A 21,906-nucleotide genomic window follows, 5' to 3' on the forward strand; every position below is an offset into this window, starting at 1 on the left:
ACTCACTCTAAAAATAAAACTTCCCCGACCTATCCACCCGCCCCAAAAATAAAACTACCCCGACCCCCACATGCCCCAAAAAACTACCCGATACCCCTGACCCACCCAGAGCCCTAAAACCTACCCCAAACCCCACCTGCCCTAAAAACAAGTGACCCCCACCAGCTCTAAAAACAACCGAGCCACCCCCAAAAATAAAACTACCCTGCCCCTAAAAACAAAATTACCCCGACTCTCCACCCAACCCCTAAAAATCCGACTCCCACCCTCCCTAAATACAAAATTACCCGAACCCCCACTGCGCCCCTAAAAACCCACCCCCACTCGCCCTAAGTACAAAATTACCCCACCCCACCCTAAAAACCATAGTACCCGACCTCCCCCCACCCTAAAAACAAAGCTACCCCGACCCCCACCCCCGCCCCTTAAAGAAAAAAAATAACCATTCACCCCACCCCTAAAAACTACCCCACCCCTAAAAACTACCCCAATCCTCTCCCAGCCCCACTTACCTGATGGCATCCTACCCCGACCTGCCACCCCCCCAAAACAAAATTAACCCAACCCCCCACCCCCTCCTAAAAACCCGACCCCCCCACCCACCCTAAATACAAAATTACCCCTACTCCCCATCCGCCCCTAAAAACCTGCCCCCCACCTGCCCTGAATACAAAATTTCCCCATCCCCCACCCCTAAAAACAAAATTACCCATCCATCCTAGATGCAAAATTACCCCGACCCCCCCACCCACCCTAAAAATAAAACTACCCGACACCCCACTCCTCAAAAATAAAACCACCTGACCCCCCCACCTGCCCCTAAAAACTACTCCGAATCCCCCTACCCTCCCTGAGCCCTAAAACCTACCCCAACTCCCACCTGCCCGAAAAACAAGTGACTCCCACCTGGTCTAAAAACAACCAACCCACCCCTAAAAGCCGACCCCCCCCAACCCACCCTACCCTCAATCCTATTCCCAGACCCACTTTCCTGACCTCGTCCGGTAAGCGTGGTGACGGCATCGCAGTAAATGTCTTGTTGCATTTGCAGTGTTGTAAGTGGTTTCCCAGTTAAATTGATGGGCGTGAGGTGGGTGTGGTTAAAAGCTCAAATAGATGCCAACACATCAGAAAAGCCTCACTTGTGTGCTGCTATCCTCAACCTAAAAACCCCAAATAGAAAATTTAACCATTGCACCAGCTTGCCAAGTCCAGGCTTTGCCACTACTGGTTTGTAAATTTAGATTAATAGCAGGTGTGCCCACCTTATAAGTTCTCCTAAATTGGACAAGTACTACATATTATGAAAAGAGAAATATCTGGGAGTGCAAGGGAATGAATGTGTTTCGTTATTACCCAAAATAATTTAACTGAAATTGTTTTAGCTCTCCCTCCAAAAGAGTAAAGAGGAAAAGTCCTTGAAGAAACAGTTCAAAAATGCCAAGGGACCTGTTGTAAATGACACATAGTGGAGACAATTTCATTCCACAATGTATCAGATGTTGTTCAAACAGTTTGGTATGGCAGAAGCTGTGAGATCAGTCAGACTGGAAACCAAATCCAATCCTTTCAAACATATTCAAACCAACCCGAAATCAAGTCATTTAGCACAGTGAGCCAGCCTGACCCTCTTGATTGATCTGTGCGGCGAAACAGGTTGTTGGGAGACAAATAAATGGGTAAAAGGGTCTAAATGGTGCAGTGTTCAGCTCAAATTTCTTCCAGTTACTCCCTTCATAGTAGCTCAGAGCCTTGAGTTCATTTTTTAAATAAGCACAAGATCATAAATTCCTTTTAAAGTTAGGGGAAGGCTATGTTTATTTTACATTATTGTTGTCAGGCTGCAGATAGTACATCCTGATAATGAGAAGTGCTCAGTGAGATTTATGACTGGGACTGGGGCACAGAGGTGAACAACTAAAGAACTGATGTATTTTACCCTTAGATAAAAGACCATGTCAACTCAGTATTGGAGCTGTGAACAAAATGATGCTTCATTGAAATGTTTCCACATTTCAAATTTTTACAACAGGCCTCTTCCTCCTAATGGCCAGTAGACACTATGCCATAAGTATAACTGAAAAATAGAATTGCCTCCTTAAAGGAGAGAAATTTAAAGTGCAGAAAAATGTTCCATATTACGAATATTTTTGCAGAACACTTTTGCGCATTTTAAATTTCTCCCATTTAAAAAAAATGATTGTATGTTTGTATTATACATGTAACGGTGTCACATATGCGAAAGGTATGTCCTGTGCTGCAAGTACATATTACCCAGGCTCTCAGTCACACATACAAATATATCCCATTCATCTGCACACATGTTCATACATCCCTAATGCCACTGCTCTCACTGACACACATGGCAGCCCTGTCATAGTGCCTCAAGTCAAAGTATTGCATTCAAATCATACTATCTGGCTCTTTGGACATTAGGCTTAAAGTCAAGTGAAGCTAGGCGTGGGCGTGTCTGGTAAGAATGTGTGAGTGGTTTAGCCTTCAGTAGCTCACAATGGTTTTCACTGATCAGAAGTAGCTCTCACTGCAGAAACGTTTAGAGACCCCTGGTTTACAGGGAGGTCTGAAGGGGAGGTAACAAGATAATGCCGTATTTCACTGTCTTCCATTATACCCAGGAGCAATATATTTCCCAAGCAGAAAAGCATATTGCTTCCTATAAAGAAATCATGTGCCAGATCTAAAATCACCTGACTCTAAAGCAAGCAAACTTTTGTGCTACAGAAGATGCCTCAACTGTGTGAAATAGTGTGCCACACTGCCTACAGGCCATACAGATGTCAGTATTAAGAATATTAAGAAGAATATCACCAGTTTAAAGTTCTTTGCCTGGGTACATTCCCCATTGCTGTTCGTCTGTCAGAAAGGAGCTCATCAAAATGTTGTGCTGCTAATAATATGATGCAAAGTATGCCAGTCTGCCCAGGGACGATGCTCACATATTCAAGAGTCCTGCCCATAAGGCAGGCTGTCAGGTGTGATCACGGATGCCCACTGTGACAGGAGTCACAGTGGCAGATGACAGCTGGTCACTGTGGAAGGAGACAGCTCATAGGTACGCCAATACTGATTTTCACTAGGACTGCTGCAGGTTACTTACTGAAGATTGTTAGAAATGGGGTTTTTGGTTGGCAGTCAGGTTGCCCTCTGTCCAAGCAAGAACCCTCACTCTAGTCAGGGTAAGTCACACACAATCCAAAATCAGCCTGTGCCCACCCTCTGGTAGCTTGGCACGAGCAGTCAGGCTTAACTTAGAAGGCAATGTGTAAAGCATTTGTGCAATAAATCATACAATACCATAATATAACACCACAAAAATACACCACACAGTGTTTAGAAAAATATATAATATTTATCTGGGTATTTGCAGGTCAAAACGATCAAAGATGCAATATGAATTTGTAAAGATATCACTGAAAAGTGATATAAAGTGTCTTAAGTCTTTAAAAAACAAACAAAGTCTCTTTCAAGCACAAAGTACCTGGTTTCTGGTGGGAAATCTCCGCTGAGGGCCGCAGAAGAGGAGATGCGTGGAAAAATGGTGTGTGCGTTGGTTACGCCCCTTCACACACGGACTTGCGTCGTTATTTTTCACGCGGGGAGACTTGCGTCGTTCTACAGGAGGAAAAATGGTGTGTGCGTCGGTTGCGCCCCTTCACACACGGACTTGCGTCGTTATTTTTCACTCGGGGGAAGACGTGCATTGTTTTCCGTCACGCGGACCGTCTCCTTCTATGGATCGCGGGGATTAACAGATGTCCCGGGTCTGTGCGTGGATTCTCCTGCTTGTTTTCCGGCTGCGCGTCGTTCCGCGGGGCTGTGCGTCGAAATTCCACTCTCACGGCAGGCGTTGCGTCGATTTCTCCTTGGAAGTCGGGCGGCGTTGTCCTTGTGAGGCCGTGCGTCAAAGTTTCGGTCGTCCCGAAGGCGTCGCATCGATCAGCGTCGGTGTGCAGCGTTTTTCTCGCCGCAGAACAAGCTGTGTGTCGAAAATTTCGGCGCACGAAGCGTCCAAGTGAAAGAGAGAAGTCTTTTTGGTCCTGAGACTTCAGGGAACAGGAGGCAAGCTCTATCCAAGCCCTTGGAGAGCACTTTTACAGCCAGACAAGAGTTCAGCAAGGCAGCAGGCCAACAGCAAGGCAGCAGTCCTTTGTAGAAAAGCAGACAGGTGAGTCCTTTGAGCAGCCAGGCAGTTCTTCTTGGCAGGATGTAGTTTCTGGTTTAGGTTTCTTCTCCAGCAAGTGTCTTATGAGGTGGGGCAGAGGCCCTGTTTTATACTAAGTTGTGCCTTTGAAGGGGGGGTGACTTCAAAGAGTGTCTAAGAAATGCACCAAGCCCCCTTTCAGTTCAGTTCTGTCTGCCAGAGTCCCAGTAGGGGGTGTGGCAGTCCTTTGTGTGAGGGCGGGCCCTCCACCCTCCAAGCCCAGGAAGACCCATTCAAAAAGCAGATGTATGCAAGTGAGGCTGAGTACCCTGTGTTTGGGGTGTGTCTGAGTGAATGCACAAGGAGCTGTCAACTAAACCTAGCCAGACGTGGATTGAAGGGCACAGAAAGATTTAAGTGCAAAGAAATGCTCACTTTCTAAAAGTGGCATTTCTAGAATGGTAATATTAAATCCGACTTCACCAGTCAGCAGGATTTTGTATTACCATTCTGGCCATACTAAATATGACCTTCCTGCTCCTTTCAGATCAGCAGCTGCCACTTCAACAATGTATGAGGGCAGCCCCAATGTTAGCCTATGAAGGGAGCAGGCCTCACAGTAGTGTAAAAACGAATTTAGGAGTTTTACACTACCAGGACATATAACTACGCAGGTACATGTCCTGCCTTTTACCCACAAAGCACCCTGCTCTAGGGGTTACCAAGGGCACACATTAGGGGTGACTTATATGTAGAAAAAGGGTAGTTCTAGGCTTGGCAAGTACTTTTAAATGCCAAGTTGAAGTGGCAGTGAAACTGCACACACTGGCCTTGCAATGGCAGGCCTGAGACAAGGTTAAGGGGCTACTGAAGTGGGTGGCACAACCAGTGCTGCAGGCCCACTAGTAGCATTTAATCTACATGCCCTAGGCACATGTAGTGCACTCTACTGGGGACTTACAAGTAAATTAAATAGCCAAACATGGATAAACCAATCAATAGTACAATTTAAACAGAGAGCATATGCACTTTAGCACTGGTTAGCAGTGGTAAAGTGCCCAGAGGTCAAAAGCCAACAACAACAGGTCAGAAAAAATAGGAGGAAGGAGGCAAAAAGTTTGGGGATGACCCTGTCAAAAAGCCAGGTACAACAAGGATGCTCAGACAACATACATAAGTCGTGAACATTAAGTTACATGTATAGTCATGATGCCAGTGCCAGTGTTGCCCCGGTATGTAAAGCAAAGTTTGCCATAGCAGTATCTGCATTTCTTATGTATATTAAACCTACGTTACAAGCCACATTATGGGGGGTAAGGAAACAATATTGCATTGCAAGAATGTATGTTGCCCCAGTTTGTCCAGCCCCATCATCACACCAACATTTACATTGCTAAGGTATGTATAACAACACTATATACCAAATTGGCCTGATTCGTGAATCCCAGCACTATTCAAGCACCCAGCAGCGTCATTAAGCCCCCATTTTAGTAGTTTGGGCTGGGAGGGATGTCACTGAACACTTCAGAGTAACAAAACATTTAAGGTGGTATTTGTGGCATCTTTCACTTCGGTTTCCAAGATGCTCATAAATACGATCTCTTTCAATGGAAAGAAGAGAGGGAAGGAGGACTCGAGAGAAGAGGTGATGATGCAAGGACGCGTGAATGCAGAAATAGATGATGGAGAGAAGGATGGATGATGGACGTATCGCAAAACAAATTCATTGATGGAAAAAAAAAAATTATGGATGGAAGGAAGATAAGACGAATGGATGGATGGAAAAGAAAGAAGCGAAAAGTTAAAAAAAGGATGGGGAGGATGGATAAAAAGAAAGATGAAGAAGAGGTATGTGGAAAATCAAGAAAGATGGGTGGATTGATGGACGTACAGAAATAAAGAAGGGATGAAAGAAAGCTGGAAAAAGACAGAAAGAATGCTGGAGAAAGGATGGAAAAACGACGGAGAAAAGGGATGAGGAAAAGGAATGAAACAAATGAAAGAATTTTAGAATTCCCTCAAGGGGAGCAATGCCTAGAACATCTGGCGGATTATTTCGCCTCGGCTTGCTCAGAGCTGTTTGGGACATGGATCAATTTTTCCTAGATACTCCTTTGCAAGCCCCATTAGGAGGAATATGTGCTTTACTTCCTGCACCTCATCAATGCAGCCCCTTTTTCGGGTCTGGGATAAAATTGGTATCAGTGGTCGTGGCTACATGCACATGCATCTCTAGGGCCCTTTCCACTAGCAGCTGTGCTAATCCCGGGCCTTTTTTCTTACGCAAATAAAATCTTCTGAAGTACTTTTTAATGATGTGAACGTTCATGCTTGATTTTTGCCTGCGGAAGGCTTATTTGAGTTGAAAATATCTCGCGGGAACAGTCAGTGGGCGACAGCAGAAACATTTTCTCCTTGAAACGCTCTTTTGCTGCTATCGCACGTGGCTTTTGAAGTCGTACCCTAAAGTTCAGATTTACTGTGAGAAACTGCCAAGTACATTTCACAAAACTTCAAGTCATTTTCACAACATTTTCCCCAAACAATAATGTGTGATTTTGGTCGCCCGTAATTTGTATCCCGCACGAGCTGCGTGGCACATTACTTCACAGACAAACAGCAGCCAGTGTTTCTTTGTTCTATCACATTTCGTCTGGTTTTGCTCCTGTGCGGGGTTTTTGCTCCAGGCTACAGACCAGTGTAGGAACCGCAATAAGAACTTCTGCAAACATATGCACTGTCGTGCCATTGTACAGGTCGCTTGTGTTCTGGGCAAGAAAAACAAGCTATGTGCCACGAGAGCTGCTTTAAGACAAGCAAACAAGCAGGCTGCTTAGTTAAACACATGAACGGACATCTTATGTTGCTAGAATGGGGTCATGTGCAATCTTAGGGCCTTATTCTGCGACCTCAGGAGTTGTTCCAAGCAGCTACTCTGCAAGTTACTGATAATTGGAGCGTTGGTTAAAGGAGGGTCAGTTATTACATTATGGCTGGTAATAAGAGTTTCTGGTCCCACCAGGATTAAGTGGCCTCTTTTAATAAGGGCCTTTGACGCCATGTAGAACTATAAATGAGGATGTAGAGGCAAGAGGCCGAAGGCTAGCTGCCTTTTAATGATATGGAATTACACAGCAACTTGCAGTATCTTAATTTCGAAACATTTGGGGTGCTTTATTCCTTAGAATGCACGCTCCCTCATAGCTTAGAGGTAAACACACATTAAAGGAAATGAAGAGATTCTTGCTGTGTATATTTATTAGATGAAATATGAAAGCTCACTCAAACTTGCTCAGTTTCAACACATAGTTGAATATAGTAACTATTAAAAAGAACACCATCAATCACAAACAACAATTTACTGAAAATATAAACAACGTTCAGCGAATTGTCTTAATATGCGCTAAACTTTTGTCAGTAGAAATTAAACCAAAAGTGATTACTAAGATGTTTTCTTTACTATGTATATGTCCATTATGTATCCACAAATGTAGACTTTCAAGGACAAAGTGGTAGCCTGGCACATTCATCCTACTCTATTTCTCTTTTTGCATAGTGGTATTCGGTCAGAGGCTCTCTGACACAGTGGCCTATGAACAGAAGTACGGGCAACACCTTGTCCCTATTCTTATGGAGAAATGTGCCGACTTCCTCAGGGAAAATGGATTGAACGAGGAGGGAGTCTTCCGACTTCCGGGACAGGACAACCTGGTCAAGCAGCTGCGGAACGCCTTTGATGCAGGGGAGCGCCCATCTTTCGACAGGCATGATTCTTTTTGAGTTTTCAGAATTACTTACTCAATATTTGAAAGAGTGTCTGCTTTGTGTATGGGGCCATAGGCATCAGGTTCTCTAGGTTCTCTTGTGCCGGTTCTGGCTTATGGCCTACCCGAAACTGAGCCCATGTGTTCTCCTGATTGGGTGCAGAGTCAAAGGCCAAGTCCTTCTCCCAGAATTTGCTGAGCATGGTACAAGGTCATGCACAATTGGGTTGTGCAGGATCAGGGCTGATGTATGATCTGGCTAGCTGAATTGTGCAGAACAGGGGATCATTTATGATCTGGCTGCAGGCAAAGCTCTTCCTTTAGAGTATATGGCACATGAACCCATGACATGGACAGATGGTTTAGTTGAGGTACTGACTGGAGCACAACTTTGCATATAGCTAGGCCATGTGCCATCCCTCACCCAGTCCAACCCAGTCATGCTGTGCACTTCCTTGGCCATGAACAGCAAGCTTGGGGTGTAACGACTGACCTGTGGCCAGGATTTGCTCCATATTCTCCTATCACCACCACACCAGATTTGCACTAAATGTATCCATGTGCAGCGATCTCTGGGCATATAGAAGCCCATGTCCAACCTAATCGTGATGTGTAGGCCTTCAGCATTGTGCAGCTGTCTGTTGGAACAGGGCCTGGTTTATGTGTTCAGTCTATTCCATGCAGCAGGACTATACCTTAGCCCTTGTGCAGTGTGCTCTGATTACTAGCTCCCACCTTACTGAACCAGGTGTGTATGGTCTTCGGCTATGTTTAGCAGTATCTGGGCAGGCCATGCCAAAGAACAACCTATACACAGCTTTTGCAAGAGACCACGAGGCACAAGACCTGGCCCACAGCCAAGCTCTGCACCCGTGTCATGCGCATTCTGACCCAATAAGTCATGGCCTTTAGGCATACACAGAAGTTTCTGGACGCCCAATCCCATGCAGGTGTACAGTATCTAGCTATATAAAACAAGGGTGGAGCATAGGGCCTGGCCTTTGGCTGGATCCTGTGGTAAACCTACTTGTGAACTTAAGCCCCTGTACAATCTCCAAAAGAGAGGGGAAGGATAGACGCCCAAGCAAATCCATCTAACTCAACATATATATCACAACTCCTGCATGAGGAGTGAGTAGCCTATGCTGCATTTCACTGAAGAGGTCACCTGAGGGGATCAAATAAGAGACTTCAGAGATCACCTCACCCACAACTTCATTATATAAATCTTTATTCGGTTATAGATATAACCATAAAAAGAACATACAATCACAATACATACATTTTGTAAAACTGTAAAAATAAACACACATTGTGAAATAAACATAAAGGTGATAAAAGAAGGAAAAAGAGTTTTGATAATACATTAATTAAACAAATTCCCCACAAGCACCAACAAGATTAGTCGGGTCTACAGCACCTAGATCTCAAAGCTGCACATAGAAAGCATGATGAGACAGCAAATAAAACATGTACATTCGGTAGGAGCTGCAAGTGCATATGCGCTGGACGAACTTGAATGAAACTCAGGCCTTTCAGGAACAGGAGAATAAAGAACTTCCTGGGCATGCTAACATATTTTCATAACAGCACAAACTGTAGGGTATTGTGTGGAGACATACTGTCGCAGCCACTGGGCCACAAAGTGCCAGTGCGACTTAATCTACTGGGGAATGCCAAAAGATGATGCAACAGATTAAACCTGAATCTCGCCAAAACACATCATCTGTTCCTCTGGTTAGCTATAAGGAAGAAATAAGGCTCATACCATGAACAGATTTTAACAACATGTGGCCTGTACCATGGATTTCATCAGCTCTGTGTCCTCTCATTGAAATACTACACATTCTAAAAACAGATCTTTCACCCTTTTGAGCTCCAGGGGATGCAGGGAGTGATGATTATAAAATACATCTTCCATGCCCATGCTGGCAAAAGCGGCTTTCACATAGCCAACCCAAGGGATTCTATGCACATGGTCAAGGGACAAACAATCAGAGATATGTATCACAACTCGTGCTTGAGGAGCAGGTAACCTATGCTGCATTTCACTGAAGAGTTCACTTGAGAGGATCAAATAAGAAATTTAAGAGTTCGCCTCACCCACAACTTATCATGCATGCTTCATCCTCGGCAGCCGCCTCACCCGACTAGGACAATGCCACTGTGGTGAATTCAACCTGATAGGCAGTTCTTACATATTCTATGTCAGGACAATAGCAGGGCCCAGCAGAAATGTACAAATTCCTAAGGGTATACCTAAAGGGTTTCCTTTTATTCACGGGTACCCTAGCTATGGTTAAAAGATGGTGTAAGTGGGTAAATTGTGAAGAACAATGATTCACCTACCTACCTACACATAGGGGGTTATTCTAACTTTGGAGGAGTGTTAATCCGTCCCAAAAGTGACGGTAAAGTGACGGATATACCACCAGCCGTATTACGAGTTCCATAGGATATAATGGACTCGTAATACGGCTGGTGATAAATCCGTCACTTTTCCGTCACTTTTGGGACGGATTAACACCTCCTCCAAATTTAGAATAACCCCCATAGTTCCTAACATATTTTGACTAATGTCTAAGTCTGTGCAGGTCAACGGTCTTCTTCAAGGCTTGGGAACTCCCTGACTAACTAGTGAATACATCCCATGGATGTAAATGCGGCATAAAGGTCTCATACCTGAGTTTCATAGTCCAACATAGGCACTTACACGTGGCGATTATCTGAAATAAGATATAAAATGCATAACAAATCATAGAGGAATACCATCACCACCAGTAATGTCTTTCAGGTATCATTGATAATCTATTCCCTAACTAAAAATATTCTCACAGCATACTCGCCAAACTCGTGGAAACTGCAAATGAACGGACATGGTGCATATTTCTTATGTCTAAATACATACTGTAAAACATAAAAACAGTCTCCACATGCAAGGGCAGAAATTCACTCACACCTTGCTTCTGAAAACTTACCCTAACCACTTATGGACACCTTGGTCGTGATAGGAAGGCACCTCTCCTATAGCCACACACTGATTATTCAGTAAGAATAGCTTTAAAAGACAAAACATTAATGCATCCATCATCATTTGTTCTCATTGGAGATGGCAAATGATGTGGTTCTGCTGATCATGGGGAAAGCCACAGAAATGATTTGCTTGTTAGAGATTGTATAATCATGCATAAGTGTATATAATGCACTCCCCTTATTAGATACGTCTGTTAGTGCAATTCTAATAGAAAGAGGTGGAGACCCCTGCTAGTATCGTGGCAAAAAATATCTAAGAGCTCCCTATAAAGTTGAGTCCACCAGAGAGGTATTGTCCTACTCGGGTGTGGGGTGGTGTTGAGGTTGAAGCATGCCACTATAAGTTGTGGGTGAGGCAACATCTCAAATATCTAGTTTGTTTCCCTTTGGTGACCTTTTCAGTAAATTGCAGCATAGGTTGTTCACTATTCAAGCACTTGTTGTGATATATATAACTCAAACCTTTAACCATGCCTTTGGCCCTGTACAAAAGTAGTAGATTGGAGAGCCTGGCCTTTAGCCACTCCCTATCCTGCCACCACATAGACATACCCTACTGTTCATGGGCATGTGCAGTTTTCCAATTTCTTTCTCACTGACCTCCAAAATTGCAAGCTTACAGAACCAGCTATACACGTTCTTCAGTCATGCACAGTGGGGATTGGATTGGCTTTTGTCCTTTTGCTGTGTCGATGCCCCATTTCTTCAAACCTTTGTTCATTGCTGATGTCATATGTGATCTTATAATTGATGTCATCAATGTATCAATCTGAGATGTAATTAGTGATGTATTCAGTGTTGTCATTTGAGATATCATCAGTGATCTTGTGCTTTACCTCATATGCACTGAATGGTGGCGGCACAAAAGATAGCACACAACACATTAGCAGTAGAACTTCTGTGTTATTGGTTTTGCATTATAATGACAATGTTACTTTAAATGTTGATTTTGAAATGCAATTTCTGAGATGTCGAAGATCAAAGGTAACCTACTTTTAGAAACGTTTTTGAGTGACTTTCTTGTTTCTTTATGATATTCAGGAATCAGTTGCATCATATCCGAAGTGACTGTGCATGAACACCGTCCAGACCACACAGCACAAGGTTCAAGGCTTGGCCTGTGGCCTTGCCCACCACCAACCTCTCCCCTACTCAACCCATTTAGGCACAGCCTAGCGGGCACTGGGTGCAGGGCCTGGTCATAGCCTCAAATAAAACAACTTGCTTGACTGTTTTTGATTCCAAAGTCTTGCTAGAAAATCTGTACTTTAAATCTTATCCAGTCTGGATAAACATGTTCTTTTCCTATCAGAAAATAAAAAAATATTATCAAATCTGCCAACAAAAGGTTTAACAAAGACCTAGATTAGCATAAATAGAGCAACCCCAATCTTAAATGCAAATAGTGAAACTCAATGGGCAAAAAATGATTCAAGAGCAATATACCAAAGCTACGAGAAGCCCATCAAGAACGCTAAAATTGATACCAAGACCTGCCTATCAACTGGGCCATAAAACAAACTTGGTGATTTTTTTTCATCAAATGGGAAATGAGCAGTCTTCAAGTCTTAAAACATATTCTGCATATAACATTCCAGCATTGCAAACATCTCTTCCTGTTCTTTGATTCTAAAATTACAAGAATCCAGGACTCCCTCTCTAGCAACCCTAAACTGTCACTTTATTCTCACATGTATTCACCTCTGATTTAACCTTCCTTCATTTCTTTCCATACAGAGACAAAAGAGGAAGTAGCAAGGATGGCCCAAGAGACCATAGCTGAAGCTTTCACCACACCTGTCCTAACTATAAAGAAATCCCATTTCTTGAGGCAGATCTCACTGACCTGATCAACTTGCCCTTTCTGTCAGCCACCTGCCAAAGAAACCATCCACCGATCACAATAGCCCAACCAACATCTGACAAAATGCCAGTCTATTGTATCCCAGTAGGATCATGTGTAGGGAGGTTACAGGGCAGTTGTAAAATACATTAAACTAAGCCCCATCTTCTGTGACTACCGATCAGGGCTCATCTCCTACCGGCTTTTGTCATGAAAGGACCTAAGCCATCCTGGGCTGTAAAACAGAACAGAGCCCTACTAGTCCTCCACCTATCAGCGTCTTGCTGTAGTGTATTGCTGAAGAGACTTAAGGAATGGACTGCATCCACTGGCTCCACCTTGGACTGAATTCTTTATCTTTTCTTCAATTGCTGTCAACAAATTTGAGTTAAGTAAATGATTTGTCAACTGGGAAGTTATCAAGTGAAATGTCATGGGATCATATCTTTTGTGTTTGCACCCATGGGATAGGGTTTTAGAACAGGATCATGCAAACCTCAAGGGTATTCAATTCAATTCCATTTTTAAGTGGAAAACTGGCCTGAGAATCAGGCTATCGTGTACACTGGTCTGGATCACTCATTCTGCTTCACCAAAGAGTTTATTTTGTCTGAATGAACCAGTGCAGGAATCCTAATTGCTGAAATTCCAATTGCCTTATAATCTATATGCATCATCTTAAATTACACTGAATATCAGGGACATAGTGATATTTGTCTCTTAACTGGCCTACATTTTCCCAGACAGACAGTCATCTAGGGCATCGAATTGCAGCTTTCACTGCTGTCTTAAAGAGATTCTTCCACTCCTCCAAACTGTCGAAAGCCCCTGTGGGCCCATCTGTAGTAATGCAACATTGTTTACATCAGGCTCTCAAAGATCTTTAATGACAGACTTCAGAGGCTCCAAACACAACAGCCAGAATGTGCTTCAACATGGCACATCCTCAGAAAACCAACCTTAACAGCCCTCCACTGGCTTCCAGAAGATGTAAAAATGAATGTGAATGCTCTTTGAACCCTGCAAAAGCTTAGCAGGGTTAAGGCCAAAATTACCTATGTGAATTGGCCATTCACTACATAGGCACAAAATCTGCAGGCAGCTAGCACAAGCTTCATTGGGGCTATACTTAATGAACATGGCAGATCGGTGGCATTTCATGAATCCAAAATTTGGAATTCACACAACCCAAGCCTCAGGGGAAATCAGGAGAGGACCTTTTCAGTAAAGTTGTAACTAGAGAAGTAGGCCAGTGTGCATTGAACTAACACTCACACATCCAGTGGCAGGGAGTGAAGAATATCAGACAGCCCTCCTGTCTCTCTTTGGGCTCTAACTTCCTTCTTTCTTTATTTCATCGTTAGGTATTCTTACCGTACTCTTGAAATTAAGTAACCAGAAGGAGACACAGAACACTCTATAAAATATCTAAATAACTAACTAACTAACTAACTAAATAAATAACAATTTGTAAACTGCACTGGGGTACTTCTGACATCACTCAAACAGTTGGCATCTTAGAGCAATGTATGACTGCCCACCATTCCTTTCTTATTTGGAAACAGAGTGAGGGTATCCTTGGTGCACCCAAGACCTAAGCCCCCATGCCAAATCATCACATCACACATATCACTGCCCAGTTCTGAGCGAAGAACTACCAGATCTTAAGGACCCCATTTTGTTATCCAGCATTGATTCCTCCCTTACAACGACCTATCTGATTCCATAGGAAATTAGAGGCCACCCTACAACAATCCACTTCCAAGACCATCCAGCTCAGGTCAGAGATGGATATCATTGGCAACCTTCTAATTTAGGGGCAGTGCAGCACCATGTGCTCTAAGCCTTTGCCCAACAGTTTAATTCTATAAAGTAACCTCACAGTACTAATGACTCTGAGGACACAGGAACATAAAACTCAGCAATCCTAAACTGAGTTTATTCTATTATGATATTGATTAATGCAATTAAAGACCTAGACATGGTAACCACTAATGTGGGTCTCCATGGAAGGAGAAGCAGCTTGATTTCCTGTTTATTGCCACCTGAACTTTTTCATCCAAAGTTCTTGAGTGTGGCCTTTGTACTCTTGTGCATAGCGACTGCCTCAATCCATTTATTTCATACTTTAGAAAGGACAAGAACAAACCAAAAAGAACATTATTTGTGTCTTCTGACATTTCTGATTCTCAATTCATAAAATATCATAGCTGTAAAAATAATATCTGAAGGAGACACCGTTTTGCATCAAAAATTCCTTCATTTCTTTCATAATTTTCTGCCAAGACACATAAGATATGCCTTTTGGGAATCTTCTGATACTAAACAAATGAGAGGAAGTCCAACTATCATGGATCGCTATACAAATAGGCCACAGACTCAGTTACCGAAGGCACTCCCTAATTGGGGTTCCTAGATAGCACCAACATTTAGCTCTGATTTGTTTTGTAGTGTGTCTTGAGAGATGTACATGTAAAGGGCGCAAGAGGGTGGAAAAATTGCACCTTACCAATGGCTCCATGATACCTTGAGATGACCCTGTTTATTGGCTAGATTGATTAGATTCTGTCCCATAGCAAATATACCATAGGGTTCTATGCGGGCAATGAAATTGACTCCTCTAGTTGGGTAGTAAAACATATTAATAATTGGGGTGCAGTGTGCCCTTCACACTCCTCTGCATCTGCAATAATGATAGCTATGTGGCATAGGTACATAAACCAGATACAAACCTGTTGAGAGTACATTGATCTTGTATATCAACCAGAGTTGCATGAGATTATGTCTTAGTTTACTAAGTTTAAAGGAACACCTGCTAATTATTGTGTGGATCTGATTGCTAATAGACAATTTGTTGATAAATATCACAATGTCTGTGATAGTTTACCTTTTCCATTATTAGAATTTGCTGGCCAAAAAGCCCTGGTGGTTAGAGGGAAGTAATCCCATCAAGAATCATCTCTGTGCTACCCCAAAAAAAGAAGTTCAATGTTGTACTATTGAAGTGTAGACTCTTTTGACTCGTTCATCTTATTATCTCACTAAGGACTCTTTAAGGTAGTTATGGATCTACTGACCCCAAAGAATCTAATATAGACCTGGGTGTCCTTGGTGTAAGATTGTACAAATATTGTCTAGTTCTGGAAGAGGTTACACAGGTGAGATTTTAGTATGACTCTCTTTGACTGGCAGTGGAAAACATTCTAATTATTTTTTGGGTGGTGAATAAAAGTTTGGAGTTGAAACTAACTTCTCACTTGAGTCAATAAAGGAGGAGCCACTCAAATTGTATCATCCTCTGTCGTGTTAAATCTAAATGCTTAAAACTATGATGTATATAGGACCACATTCTAATTAGCCGACATGGTTGATTGCTGTGAATAAAAAAGGATATAATATTGAAGCGCAGGATGATCAATAATTTAATTGTTCATATTCACTAGCAAGCAGCTGAGCATCTTCAGGTGCTCTTTCTACTGCCATATCTCCCTTTCATCAGGCAGCGCACCTGTAGGAACTTGCCTGGGTTGAATGTAAGGCCAACACAGTTCACATCTGGATCAGCTTGCCACTGGTGTGCCAAGTCTGCTCGGTCTCGTGTTTCATCAGTACCTGGCTCTCCTGGCAGGTCATACGTGGTGCGCAGTTGCATGTCAGCACCTGACTGCAAGTAGAGAGCAGATCCTCTGGGAGGTGTTATGAGAATTTACTGGTACTCATTTGGCCAGGTCCTTCTGCCAGTACGTTATAGGCTTTGTATATGATTTATAGTGTAATAATAGGGAACTAAATTACCGCTATGTAAAACTTAATGATGTTATACAACTTATCTTATGTTACAAGTGCATGGTACGTCTGCCTATTTCTTATATATTATTTAATAAGAAGTGCCCCTTTTTAAGGAAAAAAGCTACCTCCCCTTGCTATAGGCCTATGACTGACGTCTCTGTACCCTGCTGCTGATCCTGAACTTTGTGGAGACAGTCTTAAGAAGATATAGTTAACTCTTTCCACTTCTCTTTCAAACGACCATTACCTAAGCAAATTTGCAGAGACCTAGGTAACAGCAGAATTAAAAACTTTGTGGAACAATACAAGATAATCCACTATCATGAGGAAGGGTCCATTTGAGGCAGGATTTGACCTACAAGAGTGGGTTAGGTGGCTGGACCTTGTTACCAGCGTGGAAGAGAGACATAAGGGAGCCATAATTTTGCTTGAATTATCTGTGGCTTACGATACAACAGAAACTTATATTTTAACTAGAAGATGGATGTCGTGGACAGGAATAGACAATCGAACATGGGTGGATCAATCATTTAGGCCCTTATCTCACATGGACCTTTCCTATCAGTTACTTTTAAATATTTACACGCAGTCATTGGCTCAACTCATTGAAAAACCAAGAATGGAAATTAAATTGTTACACAGGTGAAACAAGTTATAACCAGCTGGAGAATGAAGAAGGAACACGACTGCACTGAATATGGGAGAACTTTCCCTGTTTTTAAGTTGCACCAAAACGAATATCCTAGTACTGAGATGCTTTCAAGACACAATATTGCCCCAATCGGAGGGTGTCTGATACCCTGCTGCTTGGGACTTGCCCCCGTTTCAACCAATAACGTAAGAAACGTTGGTGTTAACTTAAACACTGAGTTCTCCATCTCTTGTATGTTAATATAGTTGTGAAAAGAAACAATCTTTAGCCTTCATTTTGCTGTAGATTATTATCACTTACCTAATTAAATCATTGGGTGGACCTGACAAGCTCTCCTCTGGTCACTGCACACTGAGAATATTGCAAAGCAATGTGCACTGGGCTCTGGAAGAAGGTACTGGATCCTGTAAGCGAAAGGAAAGGCCTTTTATTAGGATCCGCAATGCAGTGAATCATGGGAGACCATAGTACAGAGCAATTCTAATAGAACCTGTAATATTGTCATATAACAAGAGTTCGTACAAAATCTAAAATACCAGTGGTATAGAGCATTTGCCACATAAATATTACCAAATGAATAGTAGAGGCATTTGTGAAATTCAGAAAAATACTACAGCTCCTGAGAAGTTTATTTAACAGATGCATTGAGTGCAAAATCAGACATGCAACCTGAAAAAATAGGCCACATCAAACCCTCCCAAAATGCACAACACTGGCTCTCTGTGGAAGCCACAGTCACATTCCACATCAAATGCAGCATCTGCTCCCCACTCCCCCCCCCAGCGCCTAATGCTCCTACCAAGACCCTACACTCATTGAATTAACAGATAACTTTCTAACAGAAGTACAATCAGAATACCTAGAAACAAAAAGAGTCCATCTGCTTCGACGTGGACTAATCCTCCAAACAAGAAAAAACACGCTTGCTTTTCTTATATAACCCTCACCCACCCTGGTTGCCCCTTGGTGGCATGCTTCATCATTGGGTTCATCCCGTTCCACTGTGGAACGGGGCATGCTGCGACCTACGATTTACGTGGAAGCACTTATGGAAATATTCTAAATGATGAAAAGTAGGAGTAGAGGGGGGTCTTATGTAGATAGTGAAAGTTAAAAATACATGCCTAGTAGGTAAACACTGTTTTATTTCTGGCCTCCCGGTTGTATGATTAAAAACGGGTTTGATTTAAAGTATAGGTGATGATGTATCTGCCAATCTAGTGGTCTGGTCTACATGTTTCATGCCAACCCCATGGCTTTTCGTCAGGACCAAGGATCTGACTCCCTGGGACCACTCCTTTTATAGTGGCGCATAGCTTCACATATTCTGCATGCTAATGATATAGGAAAAACAGCACATAGTTGGGGTTACTCCTTGATAATCTGTAATACATAATGGGAGTGGTAGCCTGCCAAGATATTGGCCATAATACAGAGTTAAAACACACTACTTATACTTATAATGAGCACGTAATGTTAATAAAGACACCTTATAGTGAAAGGTCTGGTGAAGAACAATACATCGTTTATTGAGGTGAACTTTTCTAGTGAAACCAATGAACCTTGTTACACACAACACAGAACACAGAATATATGTAGAAGCACAAAACATACATAGACAATGCAAAGTTCTTGCATCTTGGGTCCTCCGTTGGAGAGGGAAGTTTGTAGTCAGACTCTATATAGTAAAAAAGGTAGGAGCAGTGAGAGAGACATATCAGCATATCAGAATAATTTCAATGGCAGAACTTCAAAACAGTAGTTGTGGGGGCTTTGCTGTACTAACTACTCCAAAGCTTCCCCTCAGTGCAATGACCTATGTATGCCAACCCAGGGCCCGAATGCTACCGCCCTCTTTCCCGCAGGGATTAGATATTGAATGCAGGTGATGGCAATGTATGGATATGGTGTCCTCGCTGCTCAGAAGGAAACACTAGACCGCTACTGTGATCCAAGATGGTGGCTTTCCATTCATGAGGATTCATGACATAGGTAATAGCCTTAATTGAGGTGGTGTCCCACATCTTTGTGGGCTCCCTGTCATAATTGAATAATCAAGTTGTAAAAATATATGACAAAACAGTGGGATTTAAACGTTTCTTGGTATATATCAGTAGAAGGATGAGCCCTTCTGAGTTTTTTTCCTCTATCTTCCTCTTTTTTGTTTGAAAAGTACAATCAAAATACACATGTCCTCACCTTTCATAGAATACAGCATGCCATACTATGGAACTCAATCATTGCATCTTTGGGGCCCATTGGAGCACTCAAACCCATAAGTATCTTAGAGGCCCACCTAACAACCAGTGCTTTGTGATTGCCCCCTCATCAACTGCGATTTAGTACCTCAAGCAGAGACTCAGCTGAGTTGAACAGGAATCCAAGACTCTTGGGAGTACCCATGATGTTCTCAAGAAGGGCCCAAGGTAGGGCTCTAAGCAAGTTCAACCCCGACCTTTTGTTTCTGAAGGCAAGTTCTCCTACACAACACATACAGAATGGGTTGCCATGTCATCCTCTTCCCTCCAGCTCCAAATCTGAACTATTGTGTCTGCCCTGACAGGGAACCAATACTAACCAGGCTGGACATTAAAGACATATGGCATGACCACCAGTCTGCGAGAATGGGACACATTATATGGCCAGGACTGCAGGCTGCACAGCTTATTTCAGTAATATGACTTCTGTCACATATAAGCAATAAACCTGTAGGTCCAATATCAGCTGTGGCCTACACTATTCTTTCAATAGAAACCTAGAAGTCTAGACCCAGATCGCAACATGTATAAATTGGTTGAAGTCGGTATTGTTTGTATTTATTCCACCTGTACTAACACTATCAACCTTACCCCTCACTATTTTGTAACACTTTCTCCACTTTTCATGCAGAGACACTGATGTGCACACCGTGGCGTCCCTGTTCAAATTGTACCTGCGGGAGCTTCCTGAGCCAGTCATACCCTGGTCGCAGTACGAGGATTTCCTGTTGTGTGGTCAATTTATAAACACTGATGAAGATAAGGTACAAATGTTTCTTTTGTCCCCGTAGCGCCATGCCTACCTTTCGATCAACTGCAGTTTTTGGGACATCATGGGTCACTCTGCAGAGCCAGACACAAGCTGTTTCATTGTTGGATAGGACTAGAATTAGAATTTAGACATAATTCATGGGTCATTGCCAAATTACGTTTATTCTCTTCAAAGGGATTATTATCAAGACTGGTCAGAAAAAGAATATAGGTCTGAATATCAGTTCTCAGTCTGCAACCTACTGCACAAGTAGGCATCAAACGAAGTTCAAGCAAGCTATGTTCAGGGACTAAAGACCATCCTTACCAATTGGTTTGTTGCTTACAGGTGCTTAGGAAAGGGCTGATCCATGTATATCGTGGTCCTTTATGTTGGCTACATGTCAGAATATTACGTGGTCTTTCCATTGGAAAGTTGAAGAGTATCTCTTGTCCTGCAAAGCAATGTATTTGCTTATAAGTCCTTATTATGCAGAGGAAAATGTTTGCACAGGTTTATCAGAGGGGCATCAGTTCTCTTTCAGTGAGCATCGTTGGTTTGGCTGCCAAAGTCCTCTTTTTTGTCTACAAACTGAGGCCCTCCTTTACGGGGATTTGGCGTAGGGCAGCGCATCAAGTCATCTTGCTGCGCTGCCCTACGCCTAAGTGAAAGGGCAGGAATGCATTGTATTTAGGAAATACAGTGCTTTCCTGTCTTTCCCCCTGCACTGTCACCGTTTCGGCAAGGATTGTTTTTATGCAGGAGGAGGCATCTTCCTGGACAAAAGCAATTCTTATAGGTGTTTTCGTTTTTCTATGTGTGCTGCAGAATGCAGTACACATGGAAAGATGAAAAAACGAGGAGAAATAAAAATATTTCTCCTTGTTACCCCTCACCTTGGGAGACGGAAGGTTTTGAAGCATCCCAAGGTTTACATGGTTTTGTAAATCTGGGGAAGCATCAAAGTCCATGGCTGTTGCATGGGAGCAAACATTGCATCACCCACGGAATGCCTGCCTAACACAGAGTAAGGCAATGCAGCAAATTGTGCTGCCTTTCCTTACTCCACATCTATGAGGCCATTCAAAGCCAGGAAAAGTGGCTCTGTGTGGCCTCATAGATATGATTTTATAGTCTGTGCTGCCAGACAGTCACAAAAAAGGACACTCCGGCAGCAAAAGGAGCTCATACACATGCCCCTTAGTACCCAACTAGGTCCTCGGATTTCTTTCATGCAAGACAAGACTTCAGGCTGTAGATGGCAGTGTGTTGTGAAGTTGCCCATTCTCTGAGTCCGTGGTGAACCCTGGCCACATTTTTTGTCTTTGGCTTCAGGGATTGTTCTAGTATTAGTTAGATCATCATGGTGCCTCTTAGTGTAGTCTTCACATATTTAGAATCTGGGAGCTTAGGCAAAAGTTAGGGACTGGTTTCTCTGGGTTGTAATGCAGTCACAAGCTTGCCTTGCCTCTGCCACTGTTCAAAGTGAAACAATGCGAGGGAACTGCCACATGGAAAATAGTGTTATGCCCAGCTGCCACTCGCTGACCTGTAAAGGGGCAGGGCTGATGCAGCACGCAGGCGGTGGGGGTGTGACATTTAATAAAAAAAAACAACAAAAAAAAACGTAGCTCCTTGTTTGTCACGCCGCCTC

The 21,906-nt window shown here is 42.9% G+C and overlaps 1 protein-coding gene across 3 annotated transcripts in view; it reads left to right on the forward strand.

Moving 5' to 3' along the window:
• ARHGAP25 (Rho GTPase activating protein 25) overlaps positions 1 to 21,906 on the forward strand; it is a 313,218-nt gene that overhangs the window by 257,563 nt on the left and 33,749 nt on the right. For all 3 annotated transcript variants that reach the window (XM_069214179.1, XM_069214180.1, XM_069214181.1), the window contains 2 exons: positions 7,719 to 7,926; positions 20,133 to 20,265. In XM_069214179.1, coding sequence (XP_069070280.1) covers positions 7,719 to 7,926; positions 20,133 to 20,265 — 341 coding nt within the window. The remainder of the gene's footprint in view (positions 1 to 7,718; positions 7,927 to 20,132; positions 20,266 to 21,906) is intronic.

Source organism: Pleurodeles waltl, chromosome 11, assembly GCF_031143425.1.
Source record: "Pleurodeles waltl isolate 20211129_DDA chromosome 11, aPleWal1.hap1.20221129, whole genome shotgun sequence".
Lineage (NCBI taxonomy): Eukaryota > Metazoa > Chordata > Amphibia > Caudata > Salamandridae > Pleurodeles > Pleurodeles waltl.